The 24,283-nt window shown below is 46.4% G+C and overlaps 1 protein-coding gene across 2 annotated transcripts in view; it reads left to right on the forward strand.

Annotated features, from left to right (window-relative positions):
* Positions 1 to 24,283, forward strand: part of ABCB7 (ATP binding cassette subfamily B member 7) — a 432,229-nt gene that overhangs the window by 101,488 nt on the left and 306,458 nt on the right. For both annotated transcript variants that reach the window (XM_063937177.1, XM_063937178.1), the window contains exon 2: positions 9,281 to 9,361. In XM_063937177.1, coding sequence (XP_063793247.1) covers positions 9,281 to 9,361 — 81 coding nt within the window. The remainder of the gene's footprint in view (positions 1 to 9,280; positions 9,362 to 24,283) is intronic.

A 24,283-nucleotide genomic window follows, 5' to 3' on the forward strand; every position in this document is an offset into this window, starting at 1 on the left:
GAAAAAGATTTACCGGTAGGTTTAAAATCTTTTTTTTTTTTTTTTTAGTAAATTTGGCCATATCGCATTTCCCATTATAAGTATGGGGAATGTGATGCGACTTACTAAAAAAAAGTGAATTAAAGGGTTTGGAGCAGGTTTTCATGAAAACTGCTCCAAATGCCCTTTAGTACATTCAGATGATAGTAAATAATGTGAAAATGGTGTGAAAACACCCTTTTTCACATTATTTTAGTAAAAATAATGTTAATAAATGGGCCTCTAATTTCTCTTTTACATAATAATCTAATGCCACCATATGTTTTTGGATACCTTAAGGGACCGCTCATTGCTGTGACAAAATAGGTTAAAAACCATGTAAATACACTGTGTTATTGATGTGCGGAAGAGACTGCTCATTACTGAGCTGAATAATATATATGAAGTAAGAGGAAGGCTTAGAATTTAGTAAAATGTCCGCCGTGCTATCTTGCAGTCCCCTGTAGCAAGTTGCCATATTTAAGGAATGTGTTTCTCTAAAGGTGCATACACACGGAGAGATTTTGACTATGAGAGATTTTGACTGAGAGATTTCCCTTGAACTGGCAGTAGGAGATTTTGACTAACTTTACTAGAGATTTTGACTAAGTGTGCAAGAGATTTTGGCTATGGGAGATTTTGGCTATGGGAGATTTTGACTATCTCATTTAAATAAGGGGATGAGTGGGGGAGTGTCATATATAGGACGATTTTACAGGGTGGCTGGTATTTAAATAGCTAAAAGTTTTTAAAAAAAAATTGCGTGGGGTCCCCCCTCCTATGTATAACCAGCCTCAGGCTCTTTGAGCCAGTCCTGGTTGTTAAAATACAGAGGAAAAAATTAGTAGGGTTCCCCCATATTTAGACAACCAGCACCGGGCTCTGCGTCCGGTCCTGGTTTAAAAAATACGGGGGACAAAAGACATAGGGGTCCCCCGTATTTTTAAAACCAGCTCCGGGCTCCACTAGCCATGGAGATAATGCCACAGCCGGGGGACATTTTATATTGGTCCCTGCGGCCGTGCCATTACCCCCCCAACTAGTCACCCCTGGCCGGGGTACACTGGAGGAGTGAGGACCCCTTAAATCAAGGGGTCCCCCCCTCCAGCCACCCAAGGGCCAGGGGTGAAGCCCGAGGCTGTCCCCCCCCCCCCCATCCGTGGGCGGTGGATGGGAGGCTGATAGCCTTTCAAAATGACATAAAAAGAATATTGTCTTTTGCTGTGGAACTACAAGTCCCAGCAAGCCTCCCCCGCATGCTGGTACTTGGAAAACCACAAGTACCAGCATGCGGGGAAATAACGGACCCGCTGGTTCCTGTAGTTCCACAACAAAAGAAATACCCAAATTAAAACACAACGCACACACCGTGAAAGTAAAACTTTATTTAAACACACTTACACACTCACACATACTTACCTACATCCCACGCTGCCAATCACGTCCCCTTGTCCAGTAGAATCCAATAGGGGTACCTGTAAAAAAAAAAAAAGCATCCCCTTTTTACACATTACGGCAGACAGCGCACCCATTTTACACATTACGGCAGACAGCGTCCCCTTTTTACACATTACGGCAAACAGCGCACCCATTGTACGCATTACGGCAGACAGCGCACCCATTGTACGCATTACGGCAGACAGCGCACCCATTGTACGCATTACGGCAGACAGCGCACCCATTGTACACATTACGGCAGACAGCGCACCCATTGTACACATTACGGCAAACAGCGCAACCATTTTACGCATTACGGCAGACAGCGCACCCATTGTACACATTACGGCAGACAGCGCACCCATTGTACACATTACAGCAGACAGCGCACCCATTGTACACATTACGGCAGACAGCGCACCCATTGTACACATTACGGCAGCCAGCACTTCATACCCAGCCAATTCTCCCCCCCCCCCCCCCCCCCCCCCACACACACACACACACACTTTAAACAACAGCTCTGCACATGCTGTCTAAAATATTCCCCCCACACGCTGCGGCTCCCAGCAGATGTGCCTGGCACCCCCTCACTGTGCAGCCACGGACCTGATACTGATGTGCGCCGCCCGCCCGGCTACAGGGACGCACCCGGCGCCATCTCCCACTGTGCAGCCATCTTTCCCCCACGGACCTGACACTAATGTGTGCCCCCCGCCCGGCTACAGGGACGCACCCGGGCCATCTTTCCCCCACGGACCTGACACTAAAATGTGCGCCGCCCGCCCGGCTTCAGGGACCCCCCCGGTGCTGACACTACAGAGCAGCATCTTCCCCCTCTCCCCACCTCCCGGACAGACTGGAGCCGTGTTCATACTTAAAGTATTTAGGAGTGTCTGGAGCTCCGGAACGCTGCTGTGCTGCTGGCTCTTCCCTTGTCTCCGCGCACTGTGACTGAGGTAACTAAATGGGCGGCGGGGAGTGGCTTTGCTTAATGAGATCGCTATCGCTGGGAAAAATCGCTTGTGCAAACAAAATATGAGCGATTTTAACTAACTTTTACAGCGACATAGTCTAAATTGACTTGCCTGCACAGTCTATTTTTCCCAGCGATAGCGACCTGGCGGGGACGCGCATCACTATCGCTGCCTGTGTACATGCGGAGCGATATGCACTTACTTTCTGAGCGATTTTGACTATATAGTCAAAATCGCTCTGCTATATCGCTCCGTGTGTATGCACCTTCACTCCATCTTTGGTTGGTTACTATGTTGTGAAGACCTTGCCATTCCACCATGGCAGGCTGCTGCTCAGCTTATGTGATTGCTACATGCCTCCGGTCTCTAAAGCAGCAGTCCACGGTCTCCTTTTTGAATATTGGAAGGTAAAAGGAAAGACATTATTAATGAAACAGTAAGGCAACAAACTCCTTTGGTGCTTGTTGGACCCAAACTTCCAGAACTACCTACCAGACTTTTAGGGCGGTATCCTATTATCTGCAGTGAGATACCGCAGCTAAAGGATTCCCCCGGGGCTATCCTATTAGCCCCGTAAGCCAGCACTTAATCAGGGATTCTGCTGAGGCACACAAAGCAGAATCCCAATAAGCACCCCCAGAAGACCCGTTATCGGACGCAAACGCATGGGTATGCGATTTTATCACAGATCCCACGGCTGATAATGGCTGAGTTATGGTAAAAATGGGCTGCAGTTGGATACCCCGATAGCATTATCGGGCCAGAGAGCCCATTATTACTGTGCAGTATCTCACCGCACCTAATAGGATATTGGCCTTAACCAATTTAGAGGAATAACCAAATGCAGTAATTGGTGCTATTCCATCCTTATTTTCTCTAACGTCCTAAGTGGATGCTGGGGACTCCGTAAGGACCATGGGGAATAGCGGCTCCGCAGGGGACTGGGCACATCTAAAGAAAGCTTTAGGACTAACTGGTGTGCACTGGCTCCTCCCCCTATGACCCTCCTCCAAGCCTCAGTTAGATTTCTGTGCCCGACGAGAAGGGTGCACACTAGGGGCTCTCCTGAGCTTCTTAGTGAAAGTTTTAGTTTAGGTTTGATATTTTCAGTGAGACCTGCTGGCAACAGGCTCACTGCATCGAGGGACTAAGGGGAGAAGAAGCGAACTCACCTGCGTGCAGAGTGGATTGGGCTTCTTGGCTACTGGACATTAGCTCCAGAGGGACGATCACAGGTTCAGCCTGGATGGGTCCCGGAGCCGCGCCGCCGGCCCCCTTACAGAGCCAGAAGAGCGAAGAGGTCCGGAAAAATCGGCGGCAGAAGACGTTCCTGTCTTCAATAAGGTAGCGCACAGCACTGCAGCTGTGCGCCATTGCTCTCAGCACACTTCATACTCCGGTCACTGAGGGTGCAGGGCGCTGGGGGGGGCGCCCTGAGACGCAATAAAACACGATAAAAATACCTTACATGGCAAAAAATGCATCACATATAGCTCCTGGGCTATATGGATGCATTTAACCCCTGCCAGAATATACAAAAAAACGGGTGATAAGGCCGCCGAAAAGGGGGCGGAGCCTATCTCCTCAGCACACTGGCGCCATTTTCCCTCACAGCTCAGTTGGAGGGAAGCTCCCTGGCTCTTCCCTGCACTACAGAAAGGGTTAAAAAAAGAGAGGGGGGCACTAATTAGGCGCAGTATTAAAACATACAGCAGCTATAAGGGGAAAAACACTTATATAAGGTTATCCCTGTATATATATATATAGCGCTCTGGTGTGTGCTGGCATACTCTCCCTCTGTCTCCCCAAAGGGCTAGTGGGGTCCTGTCCTCTATCAGAGCATTCCCTGTGTGTGTGCTGTGTGTCGGTACGTTTGTGTCGACATGTATGAGGAGAAAAATGATGTGGAGACGGAGCAGAGTGTCTGTAACAGTGATGTCACCACCTAGGGGGTCGACACCTGAGTGGATGTACTGTTGAAAATTACGTGACAGTGTCAGCTCTGTATAAAAAAAAAAAACAGTGGTTGACATGAGACAGCCGGCTACTCAGCTTGTGCCTGTCCAGACGTCTCATAGGCCGTCAGGGGCTCTAAAGCGCCCGTTACCTCAGATGGCAGATACAGACGCCGACACGGATACTGACTCCTGTGTCGACGGTAAAGAGACAACCGTGATTTCCAGTAGGGCCACACGTTACATGATTGAGACAATGGAAAATGTTTTATACATTTCTGATAATACGAGTACCACCAAAAAAGGGGTATTATGTTCGGTGAGGGAAAAACTACCTGTAGTTTCCTGAATCTGAGAAATAAAATGAGGTGTGTGATGATGCGTGGGTTTCCCCCCGATAACAATTGATCATTTCTTAAAAAGTATTGGCTGTATACCCTTTCCCGCCAGAGATTAGGGTGCGTTGGGAAACACCCCCTAGGGGGGATAAGGCGCTCACACGCTTGTAAGAACAAGGGCTCTACCCTCTCATGAGATGGCCGCCCTTAAGGATCCTGCTGATAGAAAGCAGGAGGGTATCCAAAAATGTATTCACACACATACTGGTGTTATACTGCGACCAGCAATCGCCTCAGCCTGGAGGTGCAGTGCTGGGTTGGCATGGTCGGATTCCCTGACTGGAAATATTGATATCCTACATAAGGATAGTATATTATTGCCTATAGAGCATTCAAAAGATGCATTTCTATATATGCATGATGCACAGCGGAATATTTGCCGACTGGCATCAAGTATAAGTGCGTTGTCCAATTCTACCAGTAAAATGGTCAGGTGATGCGGATTCCAAACGGCATTTGGAAGTATTGCCTTTGAAAGGGGACATTTGGGGTCGGTCTTTTAGACCTGGTGGCCACGGCAACAACTGGGAAATCCACGTTTGTACCCCAGGTCGCCTCTCAAAATAAGACGCCGTATTATCAGGCGCAGTCCTTTGTTGGCAAGCGGACAAAAGGTTCCTCTTTTCTGCTCGTGACAGAGGGAGAGGAAAAAGGCTGAAGAGATTACCCAGTTCCCAGGAACATAAATCCTTTCCCGCCTCTGCAAAGCCCTCAGTATGACGCTAGGGCCTTACAAGCTCAGGCACGGTGGGGGCCCGTTCTCAATGAATTTCAGTGCGCAGTGGGCTCACTCGCAAGTAGACCCCTGGATCCTTCAGGTAATATCTCAAGGGTACATATTGAAATTCGAGACGTCTCCCCCTCGCCGTTTCAAAAAGTCGGCTTTACCGACGTCTCCCTCTGACAGGGAGGCAGTTTTGGAAGCCATTCACAAGCTGTATTCCCAGCAGGTGATAATCAAGGTACCCCTCCTGCAACAGGGAACGGGGTATTATTCCACACTATTGTGGTACCGAAGCCAGACGGCTCGGTGAGACCGATTCTAAATCTAAAATCTTTGAACACTTACATACAGCGGTTCAAATTCAAGATTGAGTCACTCAGAGCAGTGATTGCGAACCTGGAAGAAGGGGACTACATGATGTCTCGGGACATCAAGGATGCTTACCTTCATGTCAAAATTTACCCTTCTCACCAAGGGTACCTCAGGTTATGGTACAGAACTGTCACTATCAGTTCAGACGCTGCCGTAGGGATGGTCCACGGCACCCCGGGTCTTTACCAAGGTAATGGCCGAAATGATATCCCTTCGAAGGAAGGGAATTTTAGTTATCCCTTACTTGGACGATTCCCTGATAAGGGTAAGATCCAGGGAACAGTTGGAAGTCGGTGTAGCACTATCTCAGGTAGTGTTGCGGCAGCACGATTGGATTCTCAATATTCCAAAATCGCAGCTGGTTCCGACGACTTGTCTTCTGTTTCCTAGGGATGTTCCTGGACACAGTCCAGAAAAAAAGGTGTTTCTCCCGGAAGAGAAAGCCAGGGAGTTATCCGAGCTAGTCAGGAACCTCCTAAAACCGAACCAAGTCTCAGTGCATCAATGCACAAGGGTTCTGGGTAAAAATGGTGGCTTCCTACGAAGCAATCCCATTCGTTAGATTCCACGCAAGAATTTTCCAGTGGAACCTACTGGACAAATGGTCCGGGTCGCATTTTCAGATGCATCAGCGGATAACCCTGTCACCAAGGACAAGGGTATCCATCATGTGGTGGTTGCAGAGTGCTCATCTTCTAGAGGGCCGCAGATTCGGCATTCAGGACTGGGTCCTGGTGACCACGGATGCCAGCCTGCGAGGCTGGGGAGCAGTCACACAGGGAAGGAATATCCAGGGCTTAGGGTCAAGCCTGGATACATCACTTCACAAAATATCCTGAAGCTAAGGGCCATTTACAATGCTCTAAGCTTAGCAAGACCTCTGCTTCAAGGTCAGCCGGTGTTGATCCAGTCGGACAACATCATGGCAGTCACCCACGTAAACAGACAGGGTGGCACAAGAAGCAGGAGGGCAATGGCAGAAGCTGCAGGGATTCTTCGCCGGTCGGAAAATCATGTGATAGCACTGTCAACAGTATTCATTCCGGGAGTGGACAACTCGGAAGCAGACTTCCTCAGCACGACCTCCACCCGGGAGAGTGGGGACTTCACCCAGAAGTATTCCACATGATTAAAAAACTCGACAGGTATTGCGCCAGGTCAAGAGACCCTCAGGCAATAGTTGTAGACGCTCTGGTAACACCGTGGGTGTACCAGTCAGTGTATGTGTTCCCTCCTCTGCCTCTCATACCCAAGGTACTGAGATTGATAAGATGGAGAGGAGAAAGCACTATATTCGTGGCTCCGGATTGGCCAAGAAGGACTTGGTAACCGGAACTTCAAGAGATGCTCACGGAGGATCCGTGGCCTCTACCTCTAAGAAGGGACCTGCTCCAGCAAGGACCCTGTCTATTCCAAGACTTACCGCGGCTGCGTTTGACGGCAGGGCGGTTGAACGCCGGATCCTGAAGGAAAAAAGGCATTCCGGATGAAGTCATCCCTATCCTGATCAAAGCCAGGAAGGATGTAACCGCAAAAACATTATCACCGCAATTGGCGAAAATATGTTGCGTGGTGCGAGGCCAGTAAGGCCCGACGGAGGAAATTCAACTGGGTCGATTCCTACATTTCCTGCAAACAGGAGTGTCTATGGGCCTGAAATTGGGGTCCATTAAGGTTCAAATTTCGGCCCTGTCAACTTCCAAAAAGAACTAGCTTCAGTCCCTGAAGTTCAGACGTTTGTAAAAGGGGTACTGCATATACAGCCTCCTTTTGTGCCTCCAGTGGCACTTTGGGATCTCAATGTAGTTTTGGGTTCCAAAAGTCACATTGGTTTGAACCACTTAAATCTGTGGAGTTAAAATATCTCACATGGAAAGTGGTCATGCTGTTGGCCCTGGCCTGGGCCAGGCGCGTGTCAGAATTGGCGGCTTTATCCTGAAAAAGCCCTTATCTGATTTTCCATTCGGACAGGGCGGAATTGAGGACTCGTCCTCAGTTTCTCCCCAAGGTGGTTTCAGCGTTTCACCTGAACCAACCTATTGGTGGTGCCTGCGGCTACTAGGGACTTGGAGGCCTCCAAGTTGCTAGACGTTGTCAGTGCCCTGAAAATATGTTTCCAGGACGGCTGGAGTCAGGAAATCTGACTCGCTGTTTATCCTGTGTGCACCCAACAAGCTGGGTGCTCCTGCTTCTAAGCAGACTATTGCTCGTTGGATTTGTAGTACAATTCAGCTTGCACATTCTGTGGCAGGCCTGCCACAGCCCAAAATCTGTAAATGCCCACTCCACAAGGAAGGTGGGCTCATCTTGGGCGGCTGCCCGAGGGGTCTCGGCTTTACAACTTTGCCGAGCAGCTACTTGGTCAGGAGCAAATACGTTTGTAAAATTCTACAAAATTGATATCCTGGCTGAGGAGGACCTGGAGTTCTCTCATTTGGTGCTGCAGAGTCATCCGCACTCTCCCGCCCGTTTGGGAGCTTTGGTATAATCCCCATGGTCCTTACGGAGTCCCCAGCATCCACTTAGGACGTTAGAGAAAATAAGAATTTACTTACCGATAATTCTATTTCTCATAGTCCGTAGTGGATGCTGGGCGCCCATCCCAAGTGCGGATTGTCTGCAATACTTGTACATAGTTATTGTTACAAAAATCGGGTTATTATTGTTGTGAGCCATCTTTCAGAGGCTCCTCTGTTATCATGCTGTTAACTGGGTTCAGATCACAGGTTATACGGTGTGATTGGTGTTGCTGGTATGAGTCTTACCCGGGATTCAAAATCCTTCCTTATTGTGTACGCTCGTCCGGGCACAGTATCCTAACTGAGGCTTGGAGGAGGGTCATAGGGGGAGGAGCCAATGCACACCAGTTAGTCCTAAAGCTTTCTTTAGATGTGCCCAGTCTCCTGCGGAGCCGCTATTCCCCATGGTCCTTACGGAGTCCCCAGCATCCACTACGGACTATGAGAAATAGAATTATCGGTAAGTAAATTCTTATTAAAGTGTCCAGACAGACCTAGGCATCCACAAACACACGTACACAAAACACTAGCTGTGTGTACATAATATTGTACGTTGTCATTGTAGCTTTGGGAAGTATGTAAAGCATAACATAAGGGAGAGAAGCTGTGATAAACATAGTGGCATTCTGAGATAAAAGAAGTAAAGTCTGGGGACATAGAGGCTGCAGTGAAGTAGAGGGTCCTTTGTCATTCTGCATTTTTAATGTTTGTGTTTAATTTGCCTTACACCTGCTGTCTATGTTCTCTTGGCTTTGTTTCAGCTTCATTTTCTGGATTTTCCTCCTGGGCATCACAAAGCATAAAAGCAACGTGAGAAGTGGTAATATTTTAAAGAGCTAATATTCTTTCTTGTGCTAACGCGACCTTTCTTTTTCCTCAGGTCCTGCACACACTCCCAAGGCAGACCGCTCGGCATATTTGGGGGAAAGACAATTCAAAGCACCTTTTAGAAGCTGCAAAGGTATTAATAGCTCCATCTTGCGCTGGTACTTAAAGGATGAGATGGAAAACACCCTGAGAGCATTCTCCAATTTATTCTTCATCGTTCTGAGTAATGTCTTATTTTGTGTGCAATGAAAAATGAATGAATAGCTATTCTCTGCCAGTCACAGAAACGAAGTCATCCGCTTTCACATTTTTTTTTCTTTCTGAGTACTATGTATTTATGTAAATATTTGTGTGTGGATAATATATAGCTATAGATAGATATAGCTATCTATATTGATATAGACTGTGCACACACATATATATATATATATATATATATATATATGTAGAAATAGATATATAGATAGAAAGGGCATTGATCCACTCCTATATCTGGGGTGCGGAACGGGATGCCGGCTGTCACTATACTGACAGTGGCATCCTGGCAGCCGGAATCCCTGCAGCGAGTCCCCTCACGGGCTTGCTGCGCCCGCCACACTTTGGGCCAGGTGACGAGCTACGCTCACCGCAGGTTATATTCCCACTCCGGTGGTGGTGTGGACCAACCACCCGAGTGGGAATACGGGGCTTTGGCCAGGATTTCAATCTCTGACATTTTCCTGCATGACGGGATTCCTGTGTCGCTATCCTGAACGCCAGGATCCCGACATGCGTTATATTAACTGCATCACCTTGCTGAGTACATTTAAGCTTGCAGCCCCCTTCCCCCATCAAGGACCCCATTTTTCTGCAAGTTCTTACTCTATCAAAAGATCCATGTGTAACAGGTGTCTCATCTCCGTCTACACACTACGTTTCAGCAAAGCTGTCGACCTACATAACACTCCCATATGGCAGAATAGTTCCATGCGTTCACAAGGTCACTGCCCAGAAATTTCCATTTCTCTTAAAATGTAGTCCATTTACAGACTGATTAATCCGAACGTCATCAATAAGTGTATCGCTGATTCTGCACAGTCAACAATTTCCTTTGATGCAATATGCTTAAATCCAGAAGATGCGCCTGTACCTGCAGATGCGTCCGACCCAGAATCAGGCTCAGGAAAAGAATACATGTTGGTGTGTTTTATGTGAACTGTGGGGAAAGGGTGGTAAGTGGTTGGAATTGTGTACAAAGGGCTTGATTCGGAGATGTACACTTTAGCTACATCCGCTGCGTCTGAGACGCAGCATTGGATCATTTGCGTGAACATGCTGCTGGAGCCAATGATGCTGTATCGAAGGACACAACCACCAGCTTCAGAACACCCAAACTACAACATGTCAGTCATGCTGCAGCGTTCGGGGCTCTGTTTACAGACAACTCTGAATTAGGCCCATAGTTTTAAATCGTGGTTCACAAATCTAGTAAGCCTGTTTATAGAGGTACATTTCCTGAGAATGTCGTATACGCGGAGAGATGGGTGTAGATTAGCGGTAGAGTGATCGGGCTGGGTGACAGTTTGAGACAACTGATAAAATATAGATAGTTTTATTATTGTTCTTGTATGTTAGTATCCCTTTTTAACATTTGGTAAAGCAGAGGCAACCTGTGTAGGAACTTACAGAACAGAGCACTGGTAGAATAATTTTTTGGGGAAAATTTTGCTGCTAGATTCAAATAAGACTGTGGGGGTTACAGTCAGAATAGGGGAACACCAGTAACAACAGAATGAAAATTGAAACAAATGAATCCATACTCTTAAGACACTGGGCCTAATTCAGATCTGATCGTAGCAGCAAATTTGTTAGCAGTTGGGCAAAACCATGTGCACTGCAGGGGAGATAGATATAACATGTGCAGAGAGAGTTAGATTTGGGTGGGGTGTGTCCAAACTGAAATCTAAATTGCAGTGTAAAAATAAAGCAGCCAGTATTTACCCTGCACAGAAACAGAATAACCCACCCAAATTTAACTGTCTCTGCAGTCTGACTCCTGCAGTGCACATGGTTTTGCCCAACTGCTAACAAATTTGCTGCTTTGATCAGGTCTGAATTACCCCCACTGTTGCATGAGATGCATACAACCTTAATCTAGTGTATAAATCCAGGGCAAAGAATATGTCTGTCATTAACTAAAACTCGGATAGACTTATCATAAAGAAACATGCCAGGATTGGAGACATACCTAGTGGTTAACTTGTGTACTTACCCCGTGAGTGCCCCTGACCCACCGCTCCAAGCCCTTTATCATGATAACAGGGCTTTTCTTTTTTATCCACTAGGGGTCACTGGAGTACTCTTGGGATATGGACGGTTCCGCTGGAACAAGGCACTGAATAAATTAAATTTGGAACTACTCCTCCCCTCCATATCCCAGAGTAACTCAGTGTTTTTTCGGTGCTCACAGTAGCAACAAGGCTTGTGTGGAGCTTATCCACACTTATTGGATTTTTGATTTTTCTTTTTTCAACTGTTCCACATCCCTTCCCCCCTTCCAATAGGCGTGGGTTCGGGATAGTGGAAGCTGCTACAAGCAGCTGTGGCGTGTCGGGCCTCTCTGAAAGAGCTCCCTCACAACCACGTGCAGGACTACCTGCAGGAAAGGCTGGACGGAGCTTACAGAAGAAGCCCCGTCATAGCCCTCACCACACGGTCCAGGTATGTTGGGACGGGGCGGTCAGCTCACGCTGCCGCCCCGCTGTGTGGGGACACTGTGTTTATGTGCGAGCCGCCCGCCGCCACCGCTACCTGGTTACCGCTGCCTCCCGCCGCTCCCTGAGCCGCGCCGGCCACGTTCTTCATGCATAGGCCGCTCCACGGCTCTATGCAGCGCGCTCCATGGCTCCCTCTTCAGCGTATGTAAGCCCCGGCTCCGTGTAATAGAGGCGGTACACGGAGCACGGGGGGAGGGGGGGGGAAGCACACAGCAAGGAGGGAGAAGTGTGTTCTTAGCAGCAGCAGCGCTGCATGTGTTATTAGAATAGGCTATTAAGCCTTTTGTTAACAGATTCACTTATATGTGCAGATGGGAGTGTAGGTTTTACACTAAAGGTTTGAATACAACATAAGTATGTTTTTATTTAAATCTGTTTGGATAAGTTATAAGTCTGCACTTAGTGTTATACTGTAAGCATGAGGGACATATTTAACCATGCTTCCTGTTTTTTTCCTGTTGTGTTTCCAGAATTTCCTGTACTACATCTCTACTCCATTGAAGGCGCAGGGTTGTAGGGGGATTTTGGGATCAGGTTTCATATTGCTGGCGTGCACTGCACTTGGCCAGATATATATTTATAGAGACACCTTAGTGCTATTTACTGAGTCGCGCAAGTTGTCTGTCTTTGTATTTTGTATTGTCTGTCTGCATAATGAGTAAGACACCAGCAAAAACTAAAAAGCAGTTTCACTGCAAGGTCTGTAACAGTGTGTTACCGGATGGATCTACCACATGTACAGTATGTTTTGTGAATTCAACTACAAATACAATTTCCGCTCCGGTTTAAAAGCCAATTTCATCCCCGGACCCTCCATGGGCTATGCTAGCAGATGTCCTGGCTGGATTGCAATCAGAATTGGCCGCCACTCGGCAAGAGCAGGAGGCGGCAAGATCGGAGTCTAGGGTGAGACCACTAGAACTACCGGAGGGGTCTCAGCCTTACCAAAAGTCCAAGTCCTCTTTGGGTAGAAGGGATAAGTTTCATTTGTCTTATAATTTACTGGTTTCTGCTTTGTTGCTTTCTGACGATTCTATGCCAGACCTCACTGCACAAGATGAGGGTGAGGAGGGCGAAGTAGACCAGCAGTCAGATGGTGACGATTTTGACAGCTCGGGCATTTATAATCTCATCAGAGCGGTGTGTCAGTCTCTGAAGTTTACAGAAACCGAGGAGCCTCTGACAAATGATGAGGTCGTCTTTACTAAACGGCAGAGAACTCCAATGTGTTTTCCTGTTTCGGAATCTCTTAATAAGATGTTACTAGAAACACGAAAGAATCCGGATAAACGGTTTTCTATACCTCACAGATTTAAGTCTAGTTACAGCTGTTACAGAGTCTGTAACAGCTACATGGGAGAATCCGCCATTGGTGGATTCGTCTGTGTCTAAACTTACAAAGAAATTAACCATACCAGTACCAACTGCTACTACGCTTAAGGACCCTTCGGACCGTAAAATAGAAGCTATGCTAAAGTCCATGTATATAGCAGCAGGGGTGTTGCTTAGACCTGGGTTGGTTGGCATTTGGGTAACTAAGGCGCTAATGGTATGGATAACAGAACTAAAGTCTGCCTTAAGTGATGATCACCTTGTACTTCTCGCTGATCAAATCTGGGAAGCTGCTGACTATCTATGTACAGCTTCTATTGACGTCTGTCAGCTCACTTCTCGCCTTTCATCATCGCTAGTTACAGCACGACGAGCGCTCTGGCTGCGTTCTTGGCAAGCGGAGGCGGAGGTCAAAAAAGGTATAGAGGCATTACCTTACGGTGGCGAGAAGTTGTTTGGTCCTGAATTGGACAAATGGATTTCTGAGGCCACGGGAGGAAAGTCTGTTTTCTTACCATTGCCTCCAAAAGAACCTAGAAGGAGATATTCTGGACCTGCGTTCAAATCCTTTAGACCTCAGTCCTTTCGCGGGCGTGGCAGAGGAACGGCCACACCTGGTAGACGAGGACGGGGACGTGGTTTCCAACAAAACAACACCACTCGTCAGGACGCTAAGGTCACCGGCAAGCCAGTGGCATGACGGGCTCCCAGCCCATCTCGGATCTCCAATTGTGGGAGCACGCCTTCAGACGTTCCAGTTGGCGTGGCTTCAGACGTCCACAGATGGGTGGATCTGCAATTTAGTCTTAAAAGGTTACAAAATAGAGTTCGACTGTCTCCCGCCAATGCGGTTTTTCAAGACCGGACTGCCTGTGTCGGACGACAAGAAGGCGGTTCTGCAGATTGCCATTCAGTCTCTGCTGGATGCAGCAGTTTTGATTCCGGTCCCTGTACACCAACAGGGTCAGGGTTATTATTCCAGTCTGTTTGTGGTACCAAAGCCGGATGGCTCGGTCAGGCCAATATTGAACTTAAAGGGTCTCAATCAGTACGTCACTTACTACAGATTCAAGATGGAATCTCTGCGTTCAGTAATTGCAGGTCTAGAGCCACAGGAATTCATGATTGCACTGGATCTCAAGGATGCGTACTTACACATTCCGATTTGGCCACCTCATCAGAGGTTCTTGCGGTTTGCAATACGGCAGAACCATTACCAGTTTCAGGCTTTACCGTTTGGCCTCTTGTCAGCGCCTCGGGTATTCACCAAGGTGATGTCTGTGATGATAGCTCATCTCAGATCCCTGGGAGTGATAATAGTTCCATAATTGGACGATTTGCTCATCAAAGCTCCATCGCAACAGGCGTTGCTAACATACAATGTACTGGTTCACCACGGTTGGATTGTCAACTTCAAGAAATCACATCTAATTCCGTCTCAACGACTTCAATTCCTAGGTATGATTCTCGATACGGTAAATCAAAGAATTTACCTACCAGAACAGAAAGTACAAGTCATTCGTCATCAGGTACAATTAGTGCTCAAGCCACGCACAGTCTCGGTTCATTTGTGCATTCGCCTCTTAGGCACAATGGTGGCGGCTTTCGAAGCGCTTCAGTTCGGAAGACTTCACTCACGTCCTTTTCAACTGGATGTGCTCGCACAGTGGTCGGGCTCGCGTCTGCAGATTCACCGCAGGGTGAGGTTGTCTCCACGGGCCAGAGTGTCTCTACTCTGGTGGCTCAAAGTACAGAATCTAACTGCAGGGAAACTGTTTGGCGCCTGGAATTGGATAATTCTAACGGCGGACGCGATCCTCAGAGGTTGGGGAGCTGTAGTTCAAAATTATCAGCTCCAGGGTCTCTGGGCGGATCACGAAAGATTGCTGTCTATAAATGTCCTGGAACTCCGGGCAATTTACAATGCGCTACGACAAGCAGTGCACATGCTTCGGTCTCAGACTGTTCAGGTGCAGTCAGACAATGCGACGGCGGTCGCATACATCAACAAACAAGGAGCAACGAAAAGCCGCATGGCAATGCGGGAAGTAGCTCGAATCCTCAATTGGGCCGAGTATCACCAAGTGATATTGTCGGCAGTATTCATTCCGGGAGTGGACAACTGGGAGGCGGATTATCTCAGCCGTCTGGATTTTCATCCAGGAGAATGGGCATTAAATCCAGAGGTGTTTCACATGCTGGTCCAGAGGTGGGGTTACCCTCAAGTGGACCTGATGGCATCTCGCCACAATCATCAAACGCCCCAGTACGTGTCCACAACGAGAGATCCAAATGCCGTGGCCGTACAGCCTTGTGTATCTGTTTCCACCGTTTCCGCTGCTCCCTCTGTTGCTAAAACGGATCAAAAGAGAGTCCGTCACAGTCATACTAGTGGCGCCTGATTGGCCTCGGAGAGCTTGGTTCTCGGATCTCCGCGGACTACTCGCAGACTATCCTTGGCCACTCCCACTACGTCCGGACCTGTTACAACAGGGTCCGTTCCTTTACCCCGATTTAGCTTGGCTGCGTTTGACGGGGTGGCTGTTGAGACCGCCCTCTTAAGAAGAGAGGGCATTCCAGAATCGGTTATACCAACCATGTTATGAGCTAGGAAGCCAGTTACGGCAGCTCATTATTACAGAATTTGGCGTGCCTATATAGGTTGTTGTGAAGCTCGGAAGTTTCCATCTTCATCTTTCAAGTTATCCCGTCTTTTGTTATTTCTACAGATGGGGTTAGATGGAGGTCTGCGTTTATCCACACTAAAAGTGCAGATATCTGCATTGTCAATTTACTTTCAAAGAAGATTGGCTCTATTGCCGTCGGTACACACTTTTCTGCAAGGTGTCCTCAGAGTACAGCCTCCATTCATTCCACCTACAGCGCCATGGGACTTGAATCTGGTTTTAGATTTCTTACAGTCTTTATATTTCGATCCCTTACGACAAGTGGATATTAAGTTTCTCACTTGGAAAACAATTTTTCTCCTAGCCTTAGCTTCGGCAAGGCGTGTTTCAGATTTGGGTGCCTTGTCATGCAAGCCACTGTATTTAGTGTTTCATGATGACAGAGCGGAACTTCGGACGAATCCCGCTTTCCTACCAAAAGTAGTGTCCTCTTTTCACATCAATCAACCAATAGTAGTTCCTGTGTTAACAGGAGATTCTGGGACCTTGGATGTGGTGCGCGCACTACGCGTTTATGTATCCCGAACGTCTACAGTTCGTAAGACGGATACGTTGTTTGTTCTCTACGATGCTGCCAAGATGGGTTGGCCAGCTTCTAAGCAGACCTTATCCAGATGGATAAAACTGACCATACGTCAGGCTTACCTTTGATGATGTCGATATTATCTTAGACCGAAAAGCTATACCTCTAGATACACTATTACCGTGGAGCCGCTATGGCCGCTAGACTGGATACACGTGCTACGCACTTTGTACGCTATTTGCGTACAAAGTCCCGCGCATGGTACGTACTTGGCGTACACACGTCGCGCTGAGTGTACAGAGTACACACAACGTGCGCACACACAATTGATAACCTTTAAACCTTGTTAATGATACAATGCAATGATATGATTATACTTTAAACCCTTAGCAGCAAAGTACTGCAACAATGTTATACCTTAAACCTTAAGTAGCGCTGACGGTATAAAGTACCCGCAGTGCGTACACCTTATCAATGCCTATACACCTTATACAGATAAATACACTCTAAGACCCTTGCAGGAAAGTGAAGACACAGCACAGTTTTGTAGTTGAACCACAGGGTTTCTAAGGCCACAGTGGATTATTCAAAAAGGTAAACAGTACTATTTATACACTACAGGCTAACAAGATAAGTCTAAACAGAATAATGGCTGTACATACGTGAGAATGTTTGCAAGCGCAACCCGGCCGGTCCTCCGCTGGTCATATAGATAGCGTTCAGAGTCTTTGATAGTGACCTGGCCTGCAGCTCGCTCTTTATTCAGTAGATCAAGGCATAATACAATAGACACTGTGTGCTCTTCTTCCATTGGTTAGGGGGTGGGACATGTCCTGTGCACCGGGGACCATTGGTCAGTTCAAGAGGTGGGCGATGGCTAGGACTTGATGTGGTTTCTGTTGTATACATATGAGTTCCCGCCCCATTATCAGTTAAACCCATCACATTAATCATAAATCTGGTATTATTAATAACTTAATGATGTAAGATTTAACAATGTTCTTATTCCCACCAGATTAATGTTCACGTGACTCTGAACAATATGATCCCACACATGATAGGATTATCTATTTCAATCTTCAAGATATACATATATCTACATATTCATATATATATATATATATATATATATATATATATATATATAGTAGACAGCGTGGGCCGCACAACACTGAAAGAACTCTGAAAGGGTGCTCGGTCAGAAACTTTTCAATACGAATATCTCCACACCATGAGGCTCCAGCTGGGGCTATGTTGTGGATGAAACCAGCACTCCACAGTATTTAGACAGTTTGTGTCATTTATTGTGCAAATTCAGCAAATATATACCATCACAAGCGGGTTGGTTAGTGCAAATTCAGCAATTTTGTAAACATAGTTCAGGTCTAGTCAAATATCTCACGTATCCCGTGTGTGCTGGGGATCCATGTCCTACCCAGCCTGATCTCCCAACAGCTGTTTCGGCTATCGCCGTCGTCAGGGGAGTTGTTACCACCGATCTGCTACCCTTGTCACTTTATACCCATACATAATTAAAAACACCGTGCTCACCTGTTTCCACACTCCTCGTTATCCCCGTCAGCTGGTGCCGAAAGGCGCGTCCGCCCCGTCGCCCGGACATCGCGGCGCTCAGTGTTGATGTCATCCGGCTCAGTCCCCTGTTGCCGGGCCACTCCCATTGTATACTCCGTCGCCTGGGTAACGGAAGACACCGTCATAGCGTGCCACCCCTTAGTGACGCGTGTCCAGTGTTCCCCGCCCTCTTGACGAGCGGAGATAAATTCATTGGTCCGCCTTTACAAGGGATCCGCCTTCTGTGACATCAGTCCATAGCCTCCTCGAATCCGAATAGCAGAGCCCCGTCGCCCAGCAACATCTGCAGCGGGGATTTAAAAAAGAGGAATGACGGAAATGTAGTAATATCTACAACCATGGAATTTTAAACCTTAACCCATATACTACCCTCAAAAATGTCTATATCCAACATATAACGAGAGTCATTAACTGATATGTACACAGAATGTGCATGGCTGGATATCGTTAATGCATAATCCTATCAATAAATATCATCAGCCACCCAGTATATGCCCTCATCATATCCCATATAGACAATCATCCCAACTACATAGGTAATTTGATATACATTATAGTTTATATGGAAAAGGTATTCGCTCAAGGAAATCAGCTTCAATGAACAGCAAGCCTGATATAGATCTAAATCCTATCTTAATTTACAAAAAACAAGACAAAATCAATTCCTCATTAAGCCCTGCAGGGGCCATAGCGTTCAGTTGGTAAATCCACCGACTCTCTTGTTTCAGTAACAGCTTGTTACGATCACCACCTCTCCTAAGCGGTGGTATATGGTCCAGCGGCATACACTTAAAGTCCTTTAATTTATGTCCGCAACTAGCAAAATGCTTGGCTACCGGTGGTGTGTTAGTTTCCACTATTTGTAGAGCTTTTTTGATTGAAGACCGATGCATCGAAATTCTTTCCTTTAGCATGCGAATCGTTTTGCCCACATAGATCTTTCTACATGGACATACTATGATGTAGGTCACAAATCGGGTTTCACATGTCATCCTGTGTCTCAACACATATTTATCACCCGATATTGGATGTATAAATTCATTCCCCGTCAGCATGAAGGGGCAATTAGCACAACTGCCACATTTGAAGGCTCCCTTCTGCAAACTGAGCCAGTTGCTATTGGACACCGTTCCAGGACTGACATCAGCATGTGAGATACGTTCCTTCAGATTCCTACTCCTTTTATAGCTGAAAAGGGGTGTGTGGGCGCAGAATCTACTTAAGGACGGGTCAGTCTGGACTATGTGCCAATGCTTAAGTATTGATTTTTTGACCAAACCCGATGTGATGGCATAGGTACTGGTAAAAACCAGCCGTTCAGTTTCTCCTTGTTTAATCTTCGGGATTAATAGATCCTCCCGTTTCAGACCCAAACATTTGGTCACAGCCTCTTTTACCTCCACCGGATTGTATCCACGGTCAATGAACTTCTGCCCCATATTTGCCAGAGCCTCCGGCAGTTTGGTTCGATCCGATGTGATCCGAGTCACCCTTAATAGCTGTGAGTAGGGGAGTCCCTTTTTTAAAGGTTGCGGATGAAAGCTGGACGCCATCAGAAGCGTGTTCTTGTCGGTGGGTTTCCTGAAGATATTAGTAGTGAAACATCCCTTCTCAATCCCCACCATAACGTCTAGATACTCCATGTTCACCCGACTGTAACGATATGTGAATCTAATCGATTCAGGCCTGCTGTTCAACTTGTCTACAAATTCTACAAGAGTTTTCTCACCACCAGTCCACAGCATGAAAAGATCATCAATAAATCTAACATAAAAAATTATGTGATTTGAAAAAATTGAATCATTCATAATCTTTTCTTGTTCATAATCATACATAAACAAATTAGCGTACGACGGGGCCATGTTCGACCCCATCGCCGTACCGTGTAACTGTAAATAAAAAGAATTGTTGAACAAAAAATAATTTTTGTGTAAAATAACTTCAATTAATAATAATAAAAAATCAACTGGTGGACCCACATAGTGTGGACTGGTGGTAATGACTTTCCTCACTGATTCAATGCCGTCAGTGTGGTTAATACTAGTGTACAAACTAGACACATCCAGAGTCACCAAAAGACAATCACTAGGCGGCCTACCAAACTCAGTCAATTTGTTAATGAAATCTGTCGTGTCCTTAACAAAGTAGGGAGTATGTTGTACCACCGGTTGTAGGTGGTAATCTACATATTGGGACAGGGGTTGTCCTAAGGAACCTCTAGAGGAGATAATCGGTCTACCCGGAGGATCCACTAAACTCTTGTGCACCTTCGGCAAGATGTACAAGAGTGGGATCCTCGGGTAGTCCTGGGTGAGAAACTTCTCGGTCTGTTCATCAATCCATGCATTGCTGAGCCCTAATTGTATAATGGAGTCTATTTCTTTTTTGTAGTTCAGTGTCGGATCAAATAGTAGTTGTTTATAGCAAGTTGTATCTGACAACTGCCTCATGACCTCACTAATGTAGTTGATTTTATCAAGTATTACAATGCCCCCGCCTTTATCGGCGGGGCGTATAACAATCTGGGCATTGTCATTCAACGTTTTTATTGCAGCTGCCTCTTCTTGATTTACATTAGAGTATTTAATTCTATTCTTCCGTAAAATAGGTAATGTGTCCATTCTCACCAACCGCATGAATGTTTCAATAGATGCGTTTGATGAGGGAGGATCAAAGGTGCTGGAAACTTTGAAAGGGGTGTGCTTAAATTCAGTTTTCGCTCGTTTACTGAAAAATTCTTTCAGACGTAGCTGTCTGTGGAATCTATAAAGTTCAACCTCAAAGTCAAAAGGCTTTTGACGATGAGTTTGAACAAATGACAACCCCTTAGTAAGCACACTAACCTCCGACTCGGTCAATGCATGGGATGACAAGTTGAACACGGCTATTTGCGGGTCGACCTGTTCTTCTCTCTTTGATTTTTTGTGCCTGATACCCCCTCTCCTACAGGGTTTTCCAGATCTCTGTCTGGTGGTGCCCTGCTGCGGGTGGTCGTTTTTCCCCCTAAAAAATGTTGTTTGGTTTTCCCAGAGTTGTCAGAATCACTCTGTGACGTGTTAGACTCAATATCTGTGTATTGTCTAGGTTGTCGTTTTCTAAATGTATGGTTGGTTTGCCACTGGCGTCTATTGGTCTGTGGAATCAACCAAGGATATACACGAAAGTCCCTATAATCCTCTTTAACCTTCTTATATTTCCCTTTTTTGAACGCTAATAATTCTGTCTTGAAAGTGGACACGCTTTCATCTAATTTGGATAGCCAATCAGTATCACTGTCAGCCTTAATGATCTCTAATCCTGCTGTTTCACAAGAGCGAATATCCTTCTCCACAATTTTAATGTCGGCATTCACCTGCTGGATGACCAAGAGCATTAAATCAAAACTGCACTGATTTAATATCAGACACCACTGTCTACAGAACTCTTTACAATTCCGTCCCAGGGTAGGTTGATTTTTAATTCTAAAACCTCTGGGAATTAAATTATCTTTATGGTACTGTGACAGTGTCAATCCATGCAGCTCAAGTTCTACCAATCTTTTACGCAATCTCAAGAGATCGGCATGTATTTCCTGTGGACTGTCTAAATCAAAAGCTAGTTGTTCAGTATTAGAAAAAAGTATTTTAGATGCATCTTTATCTAGAAATCTCTTGGTCCCAGTGAGGTCGCCGACATTAAATTCCATGGTTTTATGCAGATACAACAAGAAGAAAAACACACGTATAACCTTATGTGCTCCAGTACCACATAAAGAAGTGCATAATATACACTCAACAAATGTAACAACATGTAATTAAAACAACATATAGTTAAAACCGTGGTGCAGTCCAAATCCAGTTCATGGAAATTAATCTAGTAGACAGCGTGGGCCGCACAACACTGAAAGAACTCTGAAAGGGTGCTCGGTCAGAAACTTTTCAATACGAATATCTCCACACCATGAGGCTCCAGCTGGGGCTATGTTGTGGATGAAACCAGCACTCCACAGTATTTAGACAGTTTGTGTCATTTATTGTGCAAATTCAGCAAATATATACCATCACAAGCGGGTTGGTTAGTGCAAATTCAGCAATTTTGTAAACATAGTTCAGGTCTAGTCAAATATCTCACGTATCCCGTGTGTGCTGGGGATCCATGTCCTACCCAGCCTGATCTCCCAACAGCTGTTTCGGCTATCGCCGTCGTCAGGGGAGTTGTTACCACCGATCTGCTACCCTTGTCACTTTATACCCATACATAATTAAAAACACCGTGCTCACCTGTTTCCACACTCCTCGTTATCCCCGTCAGCTGGTGCCGAAAGGCGCGTCCGCCCCGTCGCCCGGACATCGCGGCGCTCAGTGTTGATGTCATCCGGCTCAGTCCCCTGTTGCCGGGCCACTCCCATTGTATACTCCGTCGCCTGGGTAACGGAAGACACCGTCATAGCGTGCCACCCCTTAGTGACGCGTGTCCAGTGTTCCCCGCCCTCTTGACGAGCGGAGATAAATTCATTGGTCCGCCTTTACAAGGGATCCGCCTTCTGTGACATCAGTCCATAGCCTCCTCGAATCCGAATAGCAGAGCCCCGTCGCCCAGCAACATCTGCAGCGGGGATTTAAAAAAGAGGAATGACGGAAATGTAGTAATATCTACAACCATGGAATTTTAAACCTTAACCCATATACTACCCTTAAGCATTGGCACATAGTCCAGACTGACCCGTCCTTAAGTAGATTCTGCGCCCACACACCCCTTTTCAGCTATAAAAGGAGTAGGAGTAGGAGTAGGAATCTGAAGGAACGTATCTCACATGCTGATGTCAGTCCTGGAACGGTGTCCAATAGCAACTGGCTCAGTTTGCAGAAGGGAGCCTTCAAATGTGGCAGTTGTGCTAATTGCCCCTTCATGCTGACGGGGAATGAATTTATACATCCAATATCGGGTGATAAATATGTGTTGAGACACAGGATGACATGTGAAACCCGATTTGTGACCTACATCATAGTATGTCCATGTAGAAAGATCTATGTGGGCAAAACGATTCGCATGCTAAAGGAAAGAATTTCGATGCATCGGTCTTCAATCAAAAAAGCTCTACAAATAGTGGAAACTAACACACCACCGGTAGCCAAGCATTTTGCTAGTTGCGGACATAAATTAAAGGACTTTAAGTGTATGCCGCTGGACCATATACCACCGCTTAGGAGAGGTGGTGATCGTAACAAGCTGTTACTGAAACAAGAGAGTCGGTGGATTTACCAACTGAACGCTATGGCCCCTGCAGGGCTTAATGAGGAATTGATTTTGTCTTGTTTTTTGTAAATTAAGATAGGATTTAGATCTATATCAGGCTTGCTGTTCATTGAAGCTGATTTCCTTGAGCGAATACCTTTTCCATATAAACTATAATGTATATCAAATTACCTATGTAGTTGGGATGATTGTCTATATGGGATATGATGAGGGCATATACTGGGTGGCTGATGATATTTATTGATAGGATTATGCATTAACGATATCCAGCCATGCACATTCTGTGTACATATCAGTTAATGACTCTCGTTATATGTTGGATATAGACATTTTTGAGGGTAGTATATGGGTTAAGGTTTAAAATTCCATGGTTGTAGATATTACTACATTTCCGTCATTCCTCTTTTTTAAATCCCCGCTGCAGATGTTGCTGGGCGACGGGGCTCTGCTATTCGGATTCGAGGAGGCTATGGACTGATGTCACAGAAGGCGGATCCCTTGTAAAGGCGGACCAATGAATTTATCTCCGCTCGTCAAGAGGGCGGGGAACACTGGACACGCGTCACTAAGGGGTGGCACGCTATGACGGTGTCTTCCGTTACCCAGGCGACGGAGTATACAATGGGAGTGGCCCGGCAACAGGGGACTGAGCCGGATGACATCAACACTGAGCGCCGCGATGTCCGGGCGACGGGGCGGACGCGCCTTTCGGCACCAGCTGACGGGGATAACGAGGAGTGTGGAAACAGGTGAGCACGGTGTTTTTAATTATGTATGGGTATAAAGTGACAAGGGTAGCAGATCGGTGGTAACAACTCCCCTGACGACGGCGATAGCCGAAACAGCTGTTGGGAGATCAGGCTGGGTAGGACATGGATCCCCAGCACACACGGGATACGTGAGATATTTGACTAGACCTGAACTATGTT

The sequence above is a fragment of the Pseudophryne corroboree genome, chromosome 8 (assembly GCF_028390025.1).
Source record: "Pseudophryne corroboree isolate aPseCor3 chromosome 8, aPseCor3.hap2, whole genome shotgun sequence".
Taxonomy (NCBI): domain Eukaryota; kingdom Metazoa; phylum Chordata; class Amphibia; order Anura; family Myobatrachidae; genus Pseudophryne; species Pseudophryne corroboree.